This window comes from Halichoeres trimaculatus, unplaced genomic scaffold, assembly GCF_033239565.1.
Source record: "Halichoeres trimaculatus isolate MK-OKI-2021-1 unplaced genomic scaffold, fHalTri1.1 fHalTri1_scaffold_11, whole genome shotgun sequence".
Lineage (NCBI taxonomy): Eukaryota > Metazoa > Chordata > Actinopteri > Labriformes > Labridae > Halichoeres > Halichoeres trimaculatus.
Window position 1 is genome coordinate 35,459,944 of NW_027437189.1, and position 14,102 is coordinate 35,474,045.

At 44.2% G+C, this 14,102-nt stretch overlaps 1 protein-coding gene across 1 annotated transcript in view; it reads left to right on the forward strand.

Moving 5' to 3' along the window:
* Positions 1–3,825, forward strand: part of LOC141799893 (rho guanine nucleotide exchange factor 10-like protein) — a 60,297-nt gene extending 56,472 nt beyond the window's left edge. Inside the window, exon 28 of the mRNA XM_074682306.1 lies at positions 477–3,825. Coding sequence (XP_074538407.1) covers positions 477–1,060 — 584 coding nt within the window. The 3' untranslated portion in view covers positions 1,061–3,825. The remainder of the gene's footprint in view (positions 1–476) is intronic.
* The last annotated feature ends 10,277 nt before the right edge of the window (positions 3,826–14,102 follow it).

Here is a 14,102-nt window from a genome sequence, read left to right on the forward strand (position 1 = left end):
ACCCTCTGTAGAAAAAGAAAGAAAGAAAAAGTTGAGATACAGGATAGAAAATACAAAGAAATATAAGAAAATAACAAAAATAAAATGTAGAAAATTCAAAGTATCCACATACACACACACACATGCATACACACACGACATACATTGAAACGTTTGTTTTGTTTGTTTATTCGTTTCTGTTCAGTGCTTCAATGGTTAAACCCCAGTAAGTGTGTCAGACTAAAGGTTTGAGACATGGAGCGCTGAGGATGTATCAGTTTCCTGTTTCATATCATCAGACTGAACTTCAGGAAAAGTCTGAGAAGGTTTCATAACATCAGGCATCAGAAAGAGAATCCCCTGTGCTCCTGTCTCTGTAACACTCTGTAACACTCTGTCACCTCTGACAGGGTTTTTACAGACCTCACACATTCAAAGACTAGGATTCACTGGTGGTTTATTTTGTGTGGACTCATTCAAACCTTCTCTTCACTCAGGTAAGGGGACTACGTCTCTGAACGCTCACTGTGGTCCGGTGAACTTTCTGGTCTCCACCTCCAGCTCTCTGGCATCTGACCTGCTCCGACGGGACTCCATGCTGAACGGCAGCGAAGAATCACCTCCTGGAGAGGGACAGGACTGTAAGAGTGTGAGAGGAGAGGAGGGAGGGCACAGGGTGGACAGGAACAGCTGTTCTCAGGACTCAACATCTCCTCCACCAGGGGAGGAGAAGCCCAAGCGTCTCCTGCTGCAGTACCGCCTCTACTCCACCTGCCAGCTGCCTGGGAAGCTACTCACAGCGCAGCCCGAGCACGGGAGCCTCAGGAACCCTGCTGACTCCCTGGAGCACAGCCCAGAGGACGGCTCTATCTATGAGGTCAGCGAAGACCCTGATGTGTGGGTGAGGGGGAGGCCTGTGGATCTGAGTAAGGAGGGGGAGGCCAAGAGGAGCAAAGTCATCTCCACAGCCATCTTCAGCGGGGGCAGAGGGTACAGACGGATCGAACAGACCTCCACAGAAACAGACGCTGCTGAAAACACGCTGCTGGTTTGGCAGCTCCCCCTGACACTCAGCCAATGATGGGAGAGCACGTTGGACCATCAGGGACAGGGGTCCAGACCTTTGTGCCCTGTCTCTGCTCGACCCATAGTGAAGCTACAGTACCCTCACCTGTGACAGAAAATGTCCTCACACGGAGTGAGGGCTGGGACAGACAGCTAGTGTGAGCTCACCTTACCTGTGAAATCTGCAGTTACCTCCAGACCTGTGGACCCCCATGAAGACCAGCAACCCTCAGCACTGTGACAGGGTCAGAAACTCAGTCATCGCCATCTTAAAGGGTGAAAAGCTTCACACAGCTGGGTGTGAGATCTGTTCCTCACAGAGCTCTGCTCCAGTCTGCCCATAAGCACTGGTTTCTGTTAGTGTGGATGGTACGGGCCCACTGAGAGCCACACTGGGAAAGACTTATGAGCAGCCTGTGTTTGTGACAGTGACCTCTGACCTCCAAACACACACACTTTGTATACATTCCAGTTTGTGTTTGGCACAAATAACTGAGACAGGAAATTCATTCATGTGTGGAAGCCCATTGCTGTCAGTAAATGAAAAATAATTAAAGACTGAGCAGGCTGGATGTAAAGGAAAAAAAGTGAAGATACAACAACAGATGTTTAGAACCTTAGTCTAAAACAGACTGAAGTTGTCAGGTAATGAAAATTAAGTTTTAATGTTTAGAGGTTTAAGTCTTACAGAGGATAATGTAGAGATAGAAGGGAAATAAAATAAGACAATTCATGAGAAAACCTTTATTTTTTTTATTATGAACGGATGGATCAGAGGAGCAGCCTGCAGCCACAGCTTCCATGGGTGCGTCTCAATGCGTTAACTTTGTGCTTCCTCCGTCCTATCTCCTCCGCGACACTGGAAGTACTTTCCCAGTCGCCATTTTGAAGACTGTCCCAAAGCGATAATTGCGCTCAGATGAGAGAGGAGAAAGGATGGAGGAGACTGATCGGAGGAGCTATGATCGAGGACACACGAGAGCTGGCTTTGCAGAAGTCTTTTCAATGACAGACACGCCCCCATATGGAATATCACTCTCTGATTGGACGCTGCAGCGGCTCAGACTTTACATGAAACTTCACAAAAACACAACGGAGTTTAATGAGAGAAAAGACGAGCTGAGGACAGGCACAGAGGATCGTTCAGAAACTGATCATAAATCTGGTAATAAAGTGTTTGTTGTGAGTTTAAAGCACAAAACACTGAACACAACCATCATCAAATCAATATAACAGAGGATTAATACAGAAAACTGACTGATCAATAATATCTTCCTGAGACACAATAAACTGGGTTATATTAATAAGTTTCAGAGTTCACGATCAGATGGGCTCAAGATAAAAGCTAAATAGTTAATAATCTAACAATTACACATTTTACCGGAAAAGTGATCCGTGAGCTTCTAAACAGCACACAGAATAAACAGAGAGCAGGTTTTCTTCATGGTAACGTGTGTGTTTAACAGGTCAAAGGAACAGACAAAGCTCTGTTACTGTTTCTGTTTGATCAGAGTTATTACAGCGCACATGTGCAGACACACAAACAGCTGTTAGAGCTGACTGACAGATGATCCAGAGGTGATCAGCTGATGCCGTCATCAATGAAACACGTCGCTTCATGTGACGTTCTGGAGGAGAGGATGTCCCATTGCTCTAAAAACCAATCTCCTCCATCCTCTCTCCTCTCTTCATTTCCTCGCATCTCTCCCATGCATCTCTGGTGGGAGGGACTAAGACACAAGAGAACGGCGCATGTGGAGGAAGGAAGGATGGAACTTTGGAGCTTTGAGACGCACCCATGTTCCTCAGGTTTGAAGTGGCCTGCAGGTGAACTTTGGACAGAGATATGCTTCAGGTCTTTACATGAAGCTGGCTAGCAAACAAGAGTCTGTGCTTTCTGCGGTCTCATCATTTCACAGCCAAACTCTTCAGACTCTGTCACGTTTCTCTGTAAAACTTTCTCCACCACACGACCAAAATCAGCACTTTGGCTACGCTGAACAAACATTTGGACAAACTTTAAAATCAGAACGAAAAGTATAGCCTCACTAAAGCCTAATGTTCTGTGTAAATCTGTGATGGTAGGGTAACAATATTAATCTCTGATGTCTGTTTTATAGTGAAAGGTCATTTAAGCTTTGCGATGTGTGTAAATAAATGAATGTGTGCTGAGACAGGCACCTTAACACACACTTTTTATAACCATGTGCTCACTTTGTCACACAGTGAAGCTAAAAACAGTGATCAGGCAAAAGATTTTAGTGACCCGCGTTATCCAGACAAGACAAGACAATCACAGGCTGTAACGTTAATCTGTCACACTGGATTTTTTTTTTAATAAAGGGAATAAAAACAAACATTTTTCAGACTGGTTTAGAAAAAATAGTTAAAAAAAAAAAAGAATTAATGACATTTGAAACTTGTTCAAAATATCTGTACACAAACACAAATATGTTTGCATTTTAAAGTATTTATTTTGCATGAAATGATGTAATATTGTAAAAAGAAGCTTTTTGGAATTCAAACACTCAGTGAGTGAGTGATGGACTTCACAGTGTCATAAGATCCCAGAGAGTTGGTTCATGGTACTTGTTCTTCACAGTGTTCTGTGTCAGACACTCTGCTTTACACAAACACCTCTGTGTCCCTGGAGTAATGACCATGGTTTGTCTCCATGTTTCTACTTGACAGATGATTACAAGCTTAGATTCAAGTTGATTCAGTTTCACCTTCAGCGCAGGGATGTTGCAGCCTCGCTGGGAGCTGGGTCTGGTGGTACGTTTTACCCTGGCACTTTGTAATATAACAAATAAAATAAATTAAAGAACAAAAACTGTTCTGCTGCTTTTTTTATTCTACAGAGCTGTGTGTTTTTTACTTGTGGATGTGTTACTGCTTCTAGTGACCATTGGATGAGTCATTTCTGCTCTGCAGATTACATTTTACCCTCAATAAAGGATTCTGATTCTGATTTCCCATGAGCCCCAGCGCTCCCTTGTCATGTCTGTATTGTTTTATTCTTGTATTGTTTTATTCTTTTCTGCACATTCATGTCATGCTTTTATTTTGAAGTCACTAACCCTTGTATCTGTTTTAGATGTGTTCCTGTCTGCCCTGCCTCGTCTAGTCTCACCTGCTCCCTGATTGTTCCTCCCCCCTGTTTCCTATTACCCTCATTACCTCTTGTGTTTGACCTCATGTCTCACTGTCTTGTTGCCAGTTTGTAGTACTTCACAGTCTTCATCCCAGCCTTTATTTCTAGTCACAGTCAATAAATACTTCACACAGGAGGAGCAGGAGGTGATCATTAGGAAGTATGAAGAGGTGAAACATGTAATTAACGTTAAAAGCAACACCGTCGCCGCTGCTAAAGCACGGAAGGAGTGCTGGCAGAAAATTGCTGACAGTCTAAATGCGTAAGTGTAGTAGAAAAAAAATCTTTTGTGCCATTATCATCCTGAAATAGCACTGTTCACCATGCACTTTTACTGTAACATGCACCAGATTATTTAAAGTATAATTCAGTTCAAAGAAAATTTCAACTCTGTGTCCGTGTTATCTATTGAATCCAATGTCCTTATGTTGTGTTCTGTTTCATCCCTCATCTGTCATGAAGAACAAACCTGTCTGGCCAGAAAAGAACCTGGCAGCAGGTGAAAACCAAATATAAAAGTATTCTGCAGTCTGGTAAGTTACTTATGCGTAGCCCAAAGAGCAATTATCAAATGAAGTGATACATTTGTTTGCTGAGAATAAATTTCTGTACGATTTTAGCCGTGAAAAGAAGACACATCAAACCAGCACAGGGGGTGGTCCACCAAGCCAGGACCTGACCCCAGCAGAGGAGCTGGCACTCGACTTAAATAAAGGGAGGCCAGTGATGGAGGGGATCCAGGGGGGACTGTGACAGATAGTGATATACATATCAATTAAACCTCTGACAGCAATTTGACAAGCTGTCTTTATTAGTATGGCAATATAACAGTAGGGCTGACAATGAGACAGAATGAATGAATAGAAAGATTGTTTAAGTTAAAAAGTGAAGTCAGAATGATGTAGGACCCTTTCACTCCTAAAGGTGGAGTCTTAAAATACTATGATTTTCCTATTTTCAGGAGACAGTTAAGACAAAATTATACTCTGTTTATTCTGTCTGTATTGTAGTCCATTTCAGTGGTGTGATATATTTATTTTTCCTTTATTTCCCCTCTTTCTCATTCTGTAGGTTTAGGGTTGTTTTTTTATTTTTCATTTATTTTTTAGGCCCCTACATCAGTTTGGTTTAGTACTGATTTCAGTAAGGCCTGTTTTTTTTCCATTTTCTTTATAATATTTTAAACCTTTTATTGTAGGACTTGTATTAATAAAGAAAGGATTCTCAACAGTCTGTGTTAAAAGTTATTTTTGTCTTCATACAATCTGTGCAAATGCAGGGGGGCCGCTGCTCTGGGCCCTGGGTGTGGTCTTTGGTATCTGCAGGGAGGCAGGTCTGTGCCCCCTTGAGTCCTGGGGTTGTCCCTGGGCCTGGCGGTTTGGGGACTGTGTGGGGGGGCCCGGGTGCCTTGGTGGCCGGTGGGGCACCCGTGGCTGTGTTTTACTTACTTGGATATTCGGTGACCACCTCACACGCATGCAGATACTCAAGCTTCTGTCCAGACTAACTAAGAGTTATGATAGATCCCGTCAGAGCATGCTGAGTCGGGTACTATTACACATCTTCTCACATCCTGTGATGCATGCCACTTCATCTCCTATCCACGTAGGCCCACACTCCCCACACTATCAAGACCCCACATTTCTGGTGTCCCTGGTTTCGTACAACCTTTACTTCCTGTATTGCATTAGCCCAGCACTTGAACTGCTATCTTAAATCAACAATAGTAGATGTTTGTCCTCCTTTCTGTTTGTCTTGTCTCGCCCTGCCTGTCATTATTTCTCCCTCTTTCACACTGTGGTGTGGCACGGCCCTCCCCTTCAGCTCACATCAGGGGTTAAATAAAGTTTAGAATGATGGAGTAGCCTACAGGGAGGGCTGGTGATGGTCACTATAGCAGTTAATCATATTCACATCTCTCGGACTGCTAGAAAAAAAATGCATTGGTCTTTTCAACGCTGTCATATGACACAGTGCTCAGCAGAAAAGATAATGCAGACAAGGGGAAAAGAAACAAAAAGAAAATAAATAAATAAAAATAAATAAATAAATATTTGACTTTTTAATGCTTCATCTCTTTCTGCTGCTGGACAGCTCTCCTCACGCTGGCTTTGTTTCTCCTCTCTGTAAACACCAGCACACAGCATGTTCTGCTTTCCTCTTACGCAGCTTGGAAAACTGCTCACTCACGCTGGAGATGTGACTCAGGATGGGTTTCATAAAGCAAAAAGCTGTACTCTTTGGAAGTAGAGACGCCTGTCTCACCTGGAGTATACCAGCAGCACTGTGAAGGTCATGTTTTTTGACTTCTCCACTGCTTTTAACACCATCCAGCCTTCACTGCTCAGAGTTAATCTTGAACTAGCAGGGGTTGACCGTCACCTGGCTGCATGGACTGTGGACTACCTCGCCAACAGACCACAGTTAGTGAGATTCCAGGACTGTGTGTCAGACATGGTGGTCTGCAGCACAGGAGCACCACAGGGGACAGTGCTCTCCCCCTTCCTCTTCACCCTGTACACCTCAGACTTTGCTTACAACTCTGGGAGCTGTCCCCTCTAGAAGTTTCCCAATGATACAGTCATCATTGGATGCGTATCTCAGGGGGACGAGTGGGGATACAGGACTGTCATCTCTGATTTTGTCGACTGGTGTGACTGGAACCACCTTCAGCTCAACACCAGCAAGACGAAGGAGATGGCTGTGGATTTTTTGCAGGAGTAGGACACCCCAGACTGCACCTGTGAACATCCAGGGTCTGGACATTGAGATGGTGGAGTCCTACAGATTCCTGGACTGGACACACAACACAGAGGTCCTGTACAAGAAGGGCCAAAGTCGTCTCCACCTGTTGAGGAGACTGAGGTCCTTTGGAGTGTGCAGGACTCTGCTCAGGACTTTTTATGACTCTGTGGTGGCTTCTGCACTTTTCTATGCAGTGGTCTGCTGGGGAGCAGGGAGCAGGGAGCACAGAGAGGGACAGGAAAAGACTTAACAGACGGGTCAGGAGGGCTGGTTCTGTCCTGGACTGCTCCTTAGATTCCCTGGAGGTGGGTGACAGGAGGACGCTGGCAAAGCTTGCAGGACAATCCCTCTCACCCACTGCATGAGACTGTGGGGGACTTAGGTAGCTCCTTCAGCAGCAGACTCAGACTCCCACCCTGCAAGACAGGGCTCTACTCCAGGTCATTTCTCCCAGCTGCAATAAGACTTTATAACACATCATAACAAACCAAACTCTCACCTTATGCCATCAAGCATTAAAAAAATATATACTGGCTTTTTGTTGTATATCATCTCAGTACTTGGCACATCATTCCAGTCCTCACTGTTATGGTCAAGTGCTGATCTTGTACTGTACTTGTTTGCTTTTATGTAAATATGTAAATAGTAATATTTTTCTATTTTTCTATATTTCTTCAAATTTCTAATTTCATATTCTTATTCTATTATTATTCTATTTTTTTAAATTGTTGTTGAATTTATTGTACTTTTTCTGTAAGCTGCTGTGGCAGAAAAAAAAATCCCCTATGGGGGATCAACAAAAGAATATTCTATTCTATTTTAGACCCTTTTTTTTCTGACAGCACACCACATCTCATCAAGTGCAGAATGAGAGCAGCTGAAATGTTCAAAGCTTCTCCTGACCGCTGAGGAAACAGAGCCACGTCCCCATCAACCAGGCGTTTACCTGGACTCACCAGGACTCACCTGGACTGACCTGAACTCTGAGGGCCTGTGGATTAATTATCAATCTGAGGTTTGAGCATGTGTCTCCAGCTCCCTCAGGTCCTGAACCCCTGACCCCTGGTGGTTTTCAGTCTTGCTCCCTCCTGCAGCTGTTTCCTTCAGTTGTTGGTTTGATCTTTTCTGTTTGTCTTCTTCATGATGTTTCTCGTGTTGGGAAGCATCAAAGCGTTGACTGTGTCTGAGACAAAGTCCCCCTCGGGGACGATATAGTTTAATCGCTCTCACTCTTCCATATGGTGATGATGAACTGTTCTGTTGTCTCCTGTTTGCTGCGTTTCATTCATCCCAGATCATTTAGTTCCATTCTTCATCTATAAGTTTGATTAAGAGCCACGGAGGAGAGCAGATTAATTTCTAGTATTAATTGGGTGTGGTTTCTGCTCAGTGTGAAGGGCTTTATGATGCTCGACCATTGTTAACGCCTGCTGCTTGTTTCTGAGTTGAATCCAGGAACTAAAGATGGTCTTTACACAGCTGTCTCTGCACCCCTTCATAGTTTCAGGTTCTTCCCTCTCACTGTCTTTTTCCTCTACTTGTCTGCTCTGATCAGTGATATTTAAAAAATCCTCCATGTTGTCCACAGATGCTGCCAGACACTGAAACAGGGAGAGATAGTACATTTGGCACATGCTGAACTCCTGTATGTAGTATTTCATAATGAACTGTAAGTTTACTTTTATTCCACCTTCTCTCTGCACTCCTGGATTTTCCTTTTGATTTTTTGATTTTATCGCTTCTCCACGGGGGTTTAGGTTGACTTTTTATGGTTTCAGTTAAAAGTGGAGCCACAGAATCCAATGTTGATTTCAATTTACTGTTAAAATTGTTGACAATCAAATCACAAGGTGCAGGTAAAATTTCAGCAGGAGTGCTCTGTAAAATCTCACTAAAATTTGCAACCGCTTTAAAAGTAAGGAAGTGTTTCTTTACTGTTCTCACCAGGGCCTCCTGATTAGTAAAACTGGTGATGTCTGACACAATAGTGGTCAGACAAAGATGTGAAATCTTCTTTCGCTGCGTGATGACGACAGGAATTGGTGAGTAATTAGTGAAAACAGAAAGTCCAAGTCCAGCATTGTGTGAGTTATGATCAGAGGAGGAACCGAAAACATAGGAACACGAACCAGGAGGACAACAATCAGTAGCGGACGGGTCAGTCTGTGTAGATTTGGGTTGGTGTGAGTAGAGTATGGTGATATGCATGTGTTGAATACCGTACACAAGGTTGGCGGACGACACGCGGGTGCTGGCCCTGTTCATGTAAAGGCCATCATTTCTTAAAAGGTGTCTCCTCTCCCAAAGGCATCACAATTGCCAGTAGGACTGAGATTGTGGGTGCTGCAGGCAGAGAAGAGCCAGGTGTTCAGGCTGAGCGGCCCGCTGAAGCGCCCAATGCTCCTGCCACAGGTGGGGGTGGGGCTAGAGATAAAAACACACAGCTGGGACTGCAAAAGTCTGTTAAAAAGCTGCCTAAAATCCTGCTTTGAAATCTCTGACTGTTGTCTGGAGGTGTTGTTGGTGCCCACGTGACTGGTGACCCGGTGAACCTGGGGGTGAGAATCCAGAATGATTGGGATGTTCTCCGTTGTATCTGTGAAGGTGGCGCCGAGAAAGGACAGGGTGAGCACCCCCCTCAGACCGACAATCCAGAGGATTGAGTCCCTGATGATGAGAATTGTAGCCCATTGTCCAGGGGATTGGCCGGCTCAGGGACCCCATTGTCCCTGTTGGTGGCCCGGTGTTGATGGGAGTTCCACCACACAGCATTCCTGAGGAGCCACCTTCACTGGGCTGAGGAGTGGAGGGATGAAGGCAAGCGGCCCGATGCTTGACGTCCATCAGTTGGGGCGCAGCTGTGAGTGGAGGGAAGGCTGTGGTGTCGGTCAGCGGGGGCATAACACCCGTCAGAGGGGAGGCATCGGGATCGGCGTGGGCAGTTCCGTGTTCTGGCACCCTGACTGGCTCCACAGCCAAGGGTGGTGCAGAGTAATTGTTGGTAAGGGGTATGCTGAAAGAGGACGGTGCTCCGCTCAAAGCATCGCCAGGAGCCTGCGGACAACAACTTGGGTCCAAGGAGTCCTGTTGCTCAGAGTAGAGCAGGAGGGCCTCTGACAGGTGGAGGAGGAAGGCTCCCAGAGGAGTGTCTGTCAATGAAGCAGCAGCGCCATGTTGTTGTAGCTGACTGGTCTGTGAGGTCTCCAGCCAGAATATCAGGAACAGCTTTGAGGGGGCAAGCAGTAAGTCCTTCCCCCGCAGCTCAGCCGTCCGATATCATCCAGAGGATTGGCAATATCTTTCTGAGCTTTAGTGAGCTGCTTTCCTACCTCTGCAGGTAAGGAAGTGTCCATAGTGATGGGGCCCAATGGTTGTCATGTAGCTCCGTGGCTTAAAAACGTAAAATCCAAAAGTCCAATGACTAAAACCTCATACCCAGTAAAAGTAAAAGTTAAAAGTGATGTAAGTGAAGTACAAAACCTGTTAAAAACTGGATAAAAGCAGGAACTAGGAAGCAAGTTTGAGCCGGGTGCTGTGAACCGGAACCTGGAGCCAAACTCCAAATCATGGTGCTTTTCTTTCCTTTACTTCTGAAAACGCAGCGTGGGAATGCTTCACCTTGTCGCCAGTTTGTTGTGTACTTATTGAACTCAGAGTATCAAGAAGAAGGACACAGGAGGCCAGAGAGAGTCATACAGTAACATGTATTGTCTGTTTGGTGCTATCAGGACACTGCATAGTGTGATGCACAAGATAAACATATGGCAGGGCGTGACTGTAACCCAGGAGGGACAAACTTAAGATCTCCTAACACAACAATGTGATCTTCTTGTTTTTCTGAGTTGTCCAGTTCTTGGCTGATGTTTGGCTCTCTGGCTGTTGTTGTCTCATTTGATACAGAAGCCTCTGTACTCTGACTCTGACTGGGACCATAGTTCACTCAGTGACATTAGCTTTTCATAGCTTAGCTTTCATGTAATGCAGTAGATGGTAGTGAATTCTGTTTGCTATGAATTTGTAGCCCTAATCTAACAGTAGTTATTATCATTTGGGAAAACTGTGTTTGCTGTTGAAGAGAAGAAACAGTCGGTCTGCCTAAGACAGCCAGAAAGAGACTTGGGGTTATAATGTAGAGACAATCGCCTTCAAAACAGAGGGCCAAGGGGAAGGGATAGACGAAGGGGTAAGATGAAGGGGGAGAGAGAGGGGTGAAGACTGGGATTGGCCATAAACTAGAACTGCAGCTGTCACCAAACAACCTGTGCCTTAAAAACAGGCTTTCAGAGATGTGACGGTGGATACTGCCCAGCTTGTTTTAGTTTAAACGTCTGTGTCTGTCCTCACATCTCTAACATGACAGATATGAGACAGCTCTTTGTTTGAAATGGAGCTCATCCCCTGGTTTGAGACAGACAGTAATTATTTCAACACCTGCCGTGGCAGCCTCGCTCACACTCTGCTGCTGTGATGGTAAAGAGCAGGAGGAGAGGATCCATCATTCGTCTGTCTGCACACAGTTTGACTTCTTTTCCACTCTTCACTTTGTTTGGACAGGAACTGGAAAGAAATAAAGATCTACAACTTCTGTTGGCTGAGACAGAAATAATAGCTCTGTTTCTGTTCTCTGTTCAGTAGCATCAGAAATATCAAAATAAATAACTGTCCACAAAGTTGGATCAATTTTACAGGAACACACCTTTATTATAATCAATAGAAACATGTGGACTCATTGTAGAAACCCCACATGAAGTGACCCTCCTCCTGTGAGGATTGTTAGCGCTGATAAGGTGACTGCTGCTTCTGTGACAGTCCCTTGGAAAGAGCATCTTTTAAACAGGGCTGAAAGTAGAGATATCATCAGTAATCAGAATCACACGTTCATAAATGATGGTCTTTGGGTCGTAACAGCTCCGTCCAGTCCATGTGTGCAGACATGAATACCGAACAGACCTATTGATTCTCAGTCAATTACATCATGTCAGTGGAGCTACAACACTTTCATGATGGTTGGTTTACATCTGATGAGCTGGACGGACACACACACACACACACACACACACACACACACACACACACACACACACACACACACACACACACACACACACCTCTCTTTTTAGTCTCAGTAATCAAAGATAAACAAGTTAAAAGAGAAAAGGTGGAAGAAAATCAGCGAGAGGCTGAGAAGCAGAAACACGGGAACAGAGGCAGAGAGGACGCATCCAAACAAAGCACTGATTAAATCTTACTTCATCACCATCACTTCTCAAACACACACTCACACAACACTATAGAAACACTCCTCGCCATCAGCCCAACAACAGAAGAAACACACACAGATACACACATGAACAGAACACCTTTGAAAAGATAGAACAGAGAACAGAACATGGAAACCACTGTCCACTGTCTGTTCTTCACATCATACACTGAACAAAAACATAAACACAGCACTTTTTTTCTGCTCCCATTTTCCATAAGCTGAACTCACACTCATTACATTAATTTCTTGTTCCCATGTTTCTTTAGGACGGTTTGTATTTGTAGTATCAAATGCTTTTAGGATACAATAAAAGGTCATTATAGAACTGCCCCGCTGTGGCCTAAAAAGCTGCCTTTTAGACTTAGAGGTGTTTTGATCGGTAAGAACTGTGGTGTCCTTTTTAATATAATCTCTCACTTGTAGCTAAAGAAGTCCTGTTTTAAAATATTATATTTTTGGTTAAATTGACTAAAAGACATCAGAGTGGATCCCTCCAGCAAATCTATGAAGTCAGAAATCCCTTTAGCTGCCCATATCCGTAAACCATTGTCTGTTATCCTGGGCAGAAAATCAGGGTTATTGCATATAGGAGTGAAGATAGAGGTGAGTTGTGATCTACCCTCTAACTTCCATGCCATAACAGTAGAAAGTGTAATTGGGTTGTTACAAATGGATTTCATAGATTTAAGGTTTTTAATGAATAACAAGTTCTGGAGGGGGGATTTGAACATTGAATATTCCATGGGTGCTCCAAAGCTCCAAAGTTCTATCCTTCCTTCCTCCACTTGTGTCGTGCACTTGCGCCTTAGTTCCTCCCACCAGAGATGATGGAGAGACGCGAGGAAATGTAGAGAGGAGAGAGGATGGAGGAGATTGGTTTTTTGAGCAATGGGACATCCTTTCCTCCGGAGCGTCACATGAAGTGACGTGTTTCATTGATGACAGCATCAGCTGATCACCTCTGGATCATCTGTCAGTCAGCTCTAACAGCTGTTTGTGTGTCTGCACATGTGCGCTGTAATAACTCTGATCAAACAGAAACAGTAACAGAGCTTTGTCTGTTCCTTTAACCTGTTTAACAAACACGTTACCATGAAGAAAACCTGCTCTCTGTTTATTCTGTGTGCTGTTGAGAAGCTCATGGATCACTTTTCTGGTAAAATGCGTAATTGTTAAATTATTAATGAACTATTTAGCCGTTATCTACAGCCAATCCGATCGTGAACTCTGAAGCTTATTCATATAACCCACCTTATTGTGTCTCAGGAAGATATTATTGATCAGTCAGTTTTCTGTATTAATCCTCTGTTATATTGATTTGATGATGGTTGTGTTCAGTGTTTTGTGCTTTAAACTCACAGCAAACACTTTATTACCTGATTTATGATCAGTGTCTGAACGATCCTCAGTGCCTGTCCTCAGCTCGTCTTTTCTCTCATTAAACTCTGTTGTGTTTTTGTGAAGTTTCATGTAAAGTCTGAGCCGCTGCAGCGTCCAATCAGAGAGTGATATTCCATATGGGGGCGTGTCGGTCAGTGAAAAGACTTCCGCAAAGCCGGCTCTCGTGTCTCCTCGATCATAGCTCCTCTGATCAGTCTCCTCCATCCATTATCGCTATGGGACAGTCTTCAAAATGGCGGCTGAGAAACTACTTCTGGTGTCGTGGAGGAGATAGGACGGAGGAAGCACAAAGTTAATGCATTGAGACGCACCCATTATCAAGCCAAAGAGATCTGGGTTTATTACCTCTCCAGTCAGCCATAATTTTAGCCCAAATAAATGAGCTTATTCGGGTTTTTAACAACCTCTCCCTTACTTTAACAAGGTGAGCTGGTTTAACCTCTCAGTGTGAGCTTTTCTGATGGACTTTGCGATGAATGGGATTTTTTTTCTCTC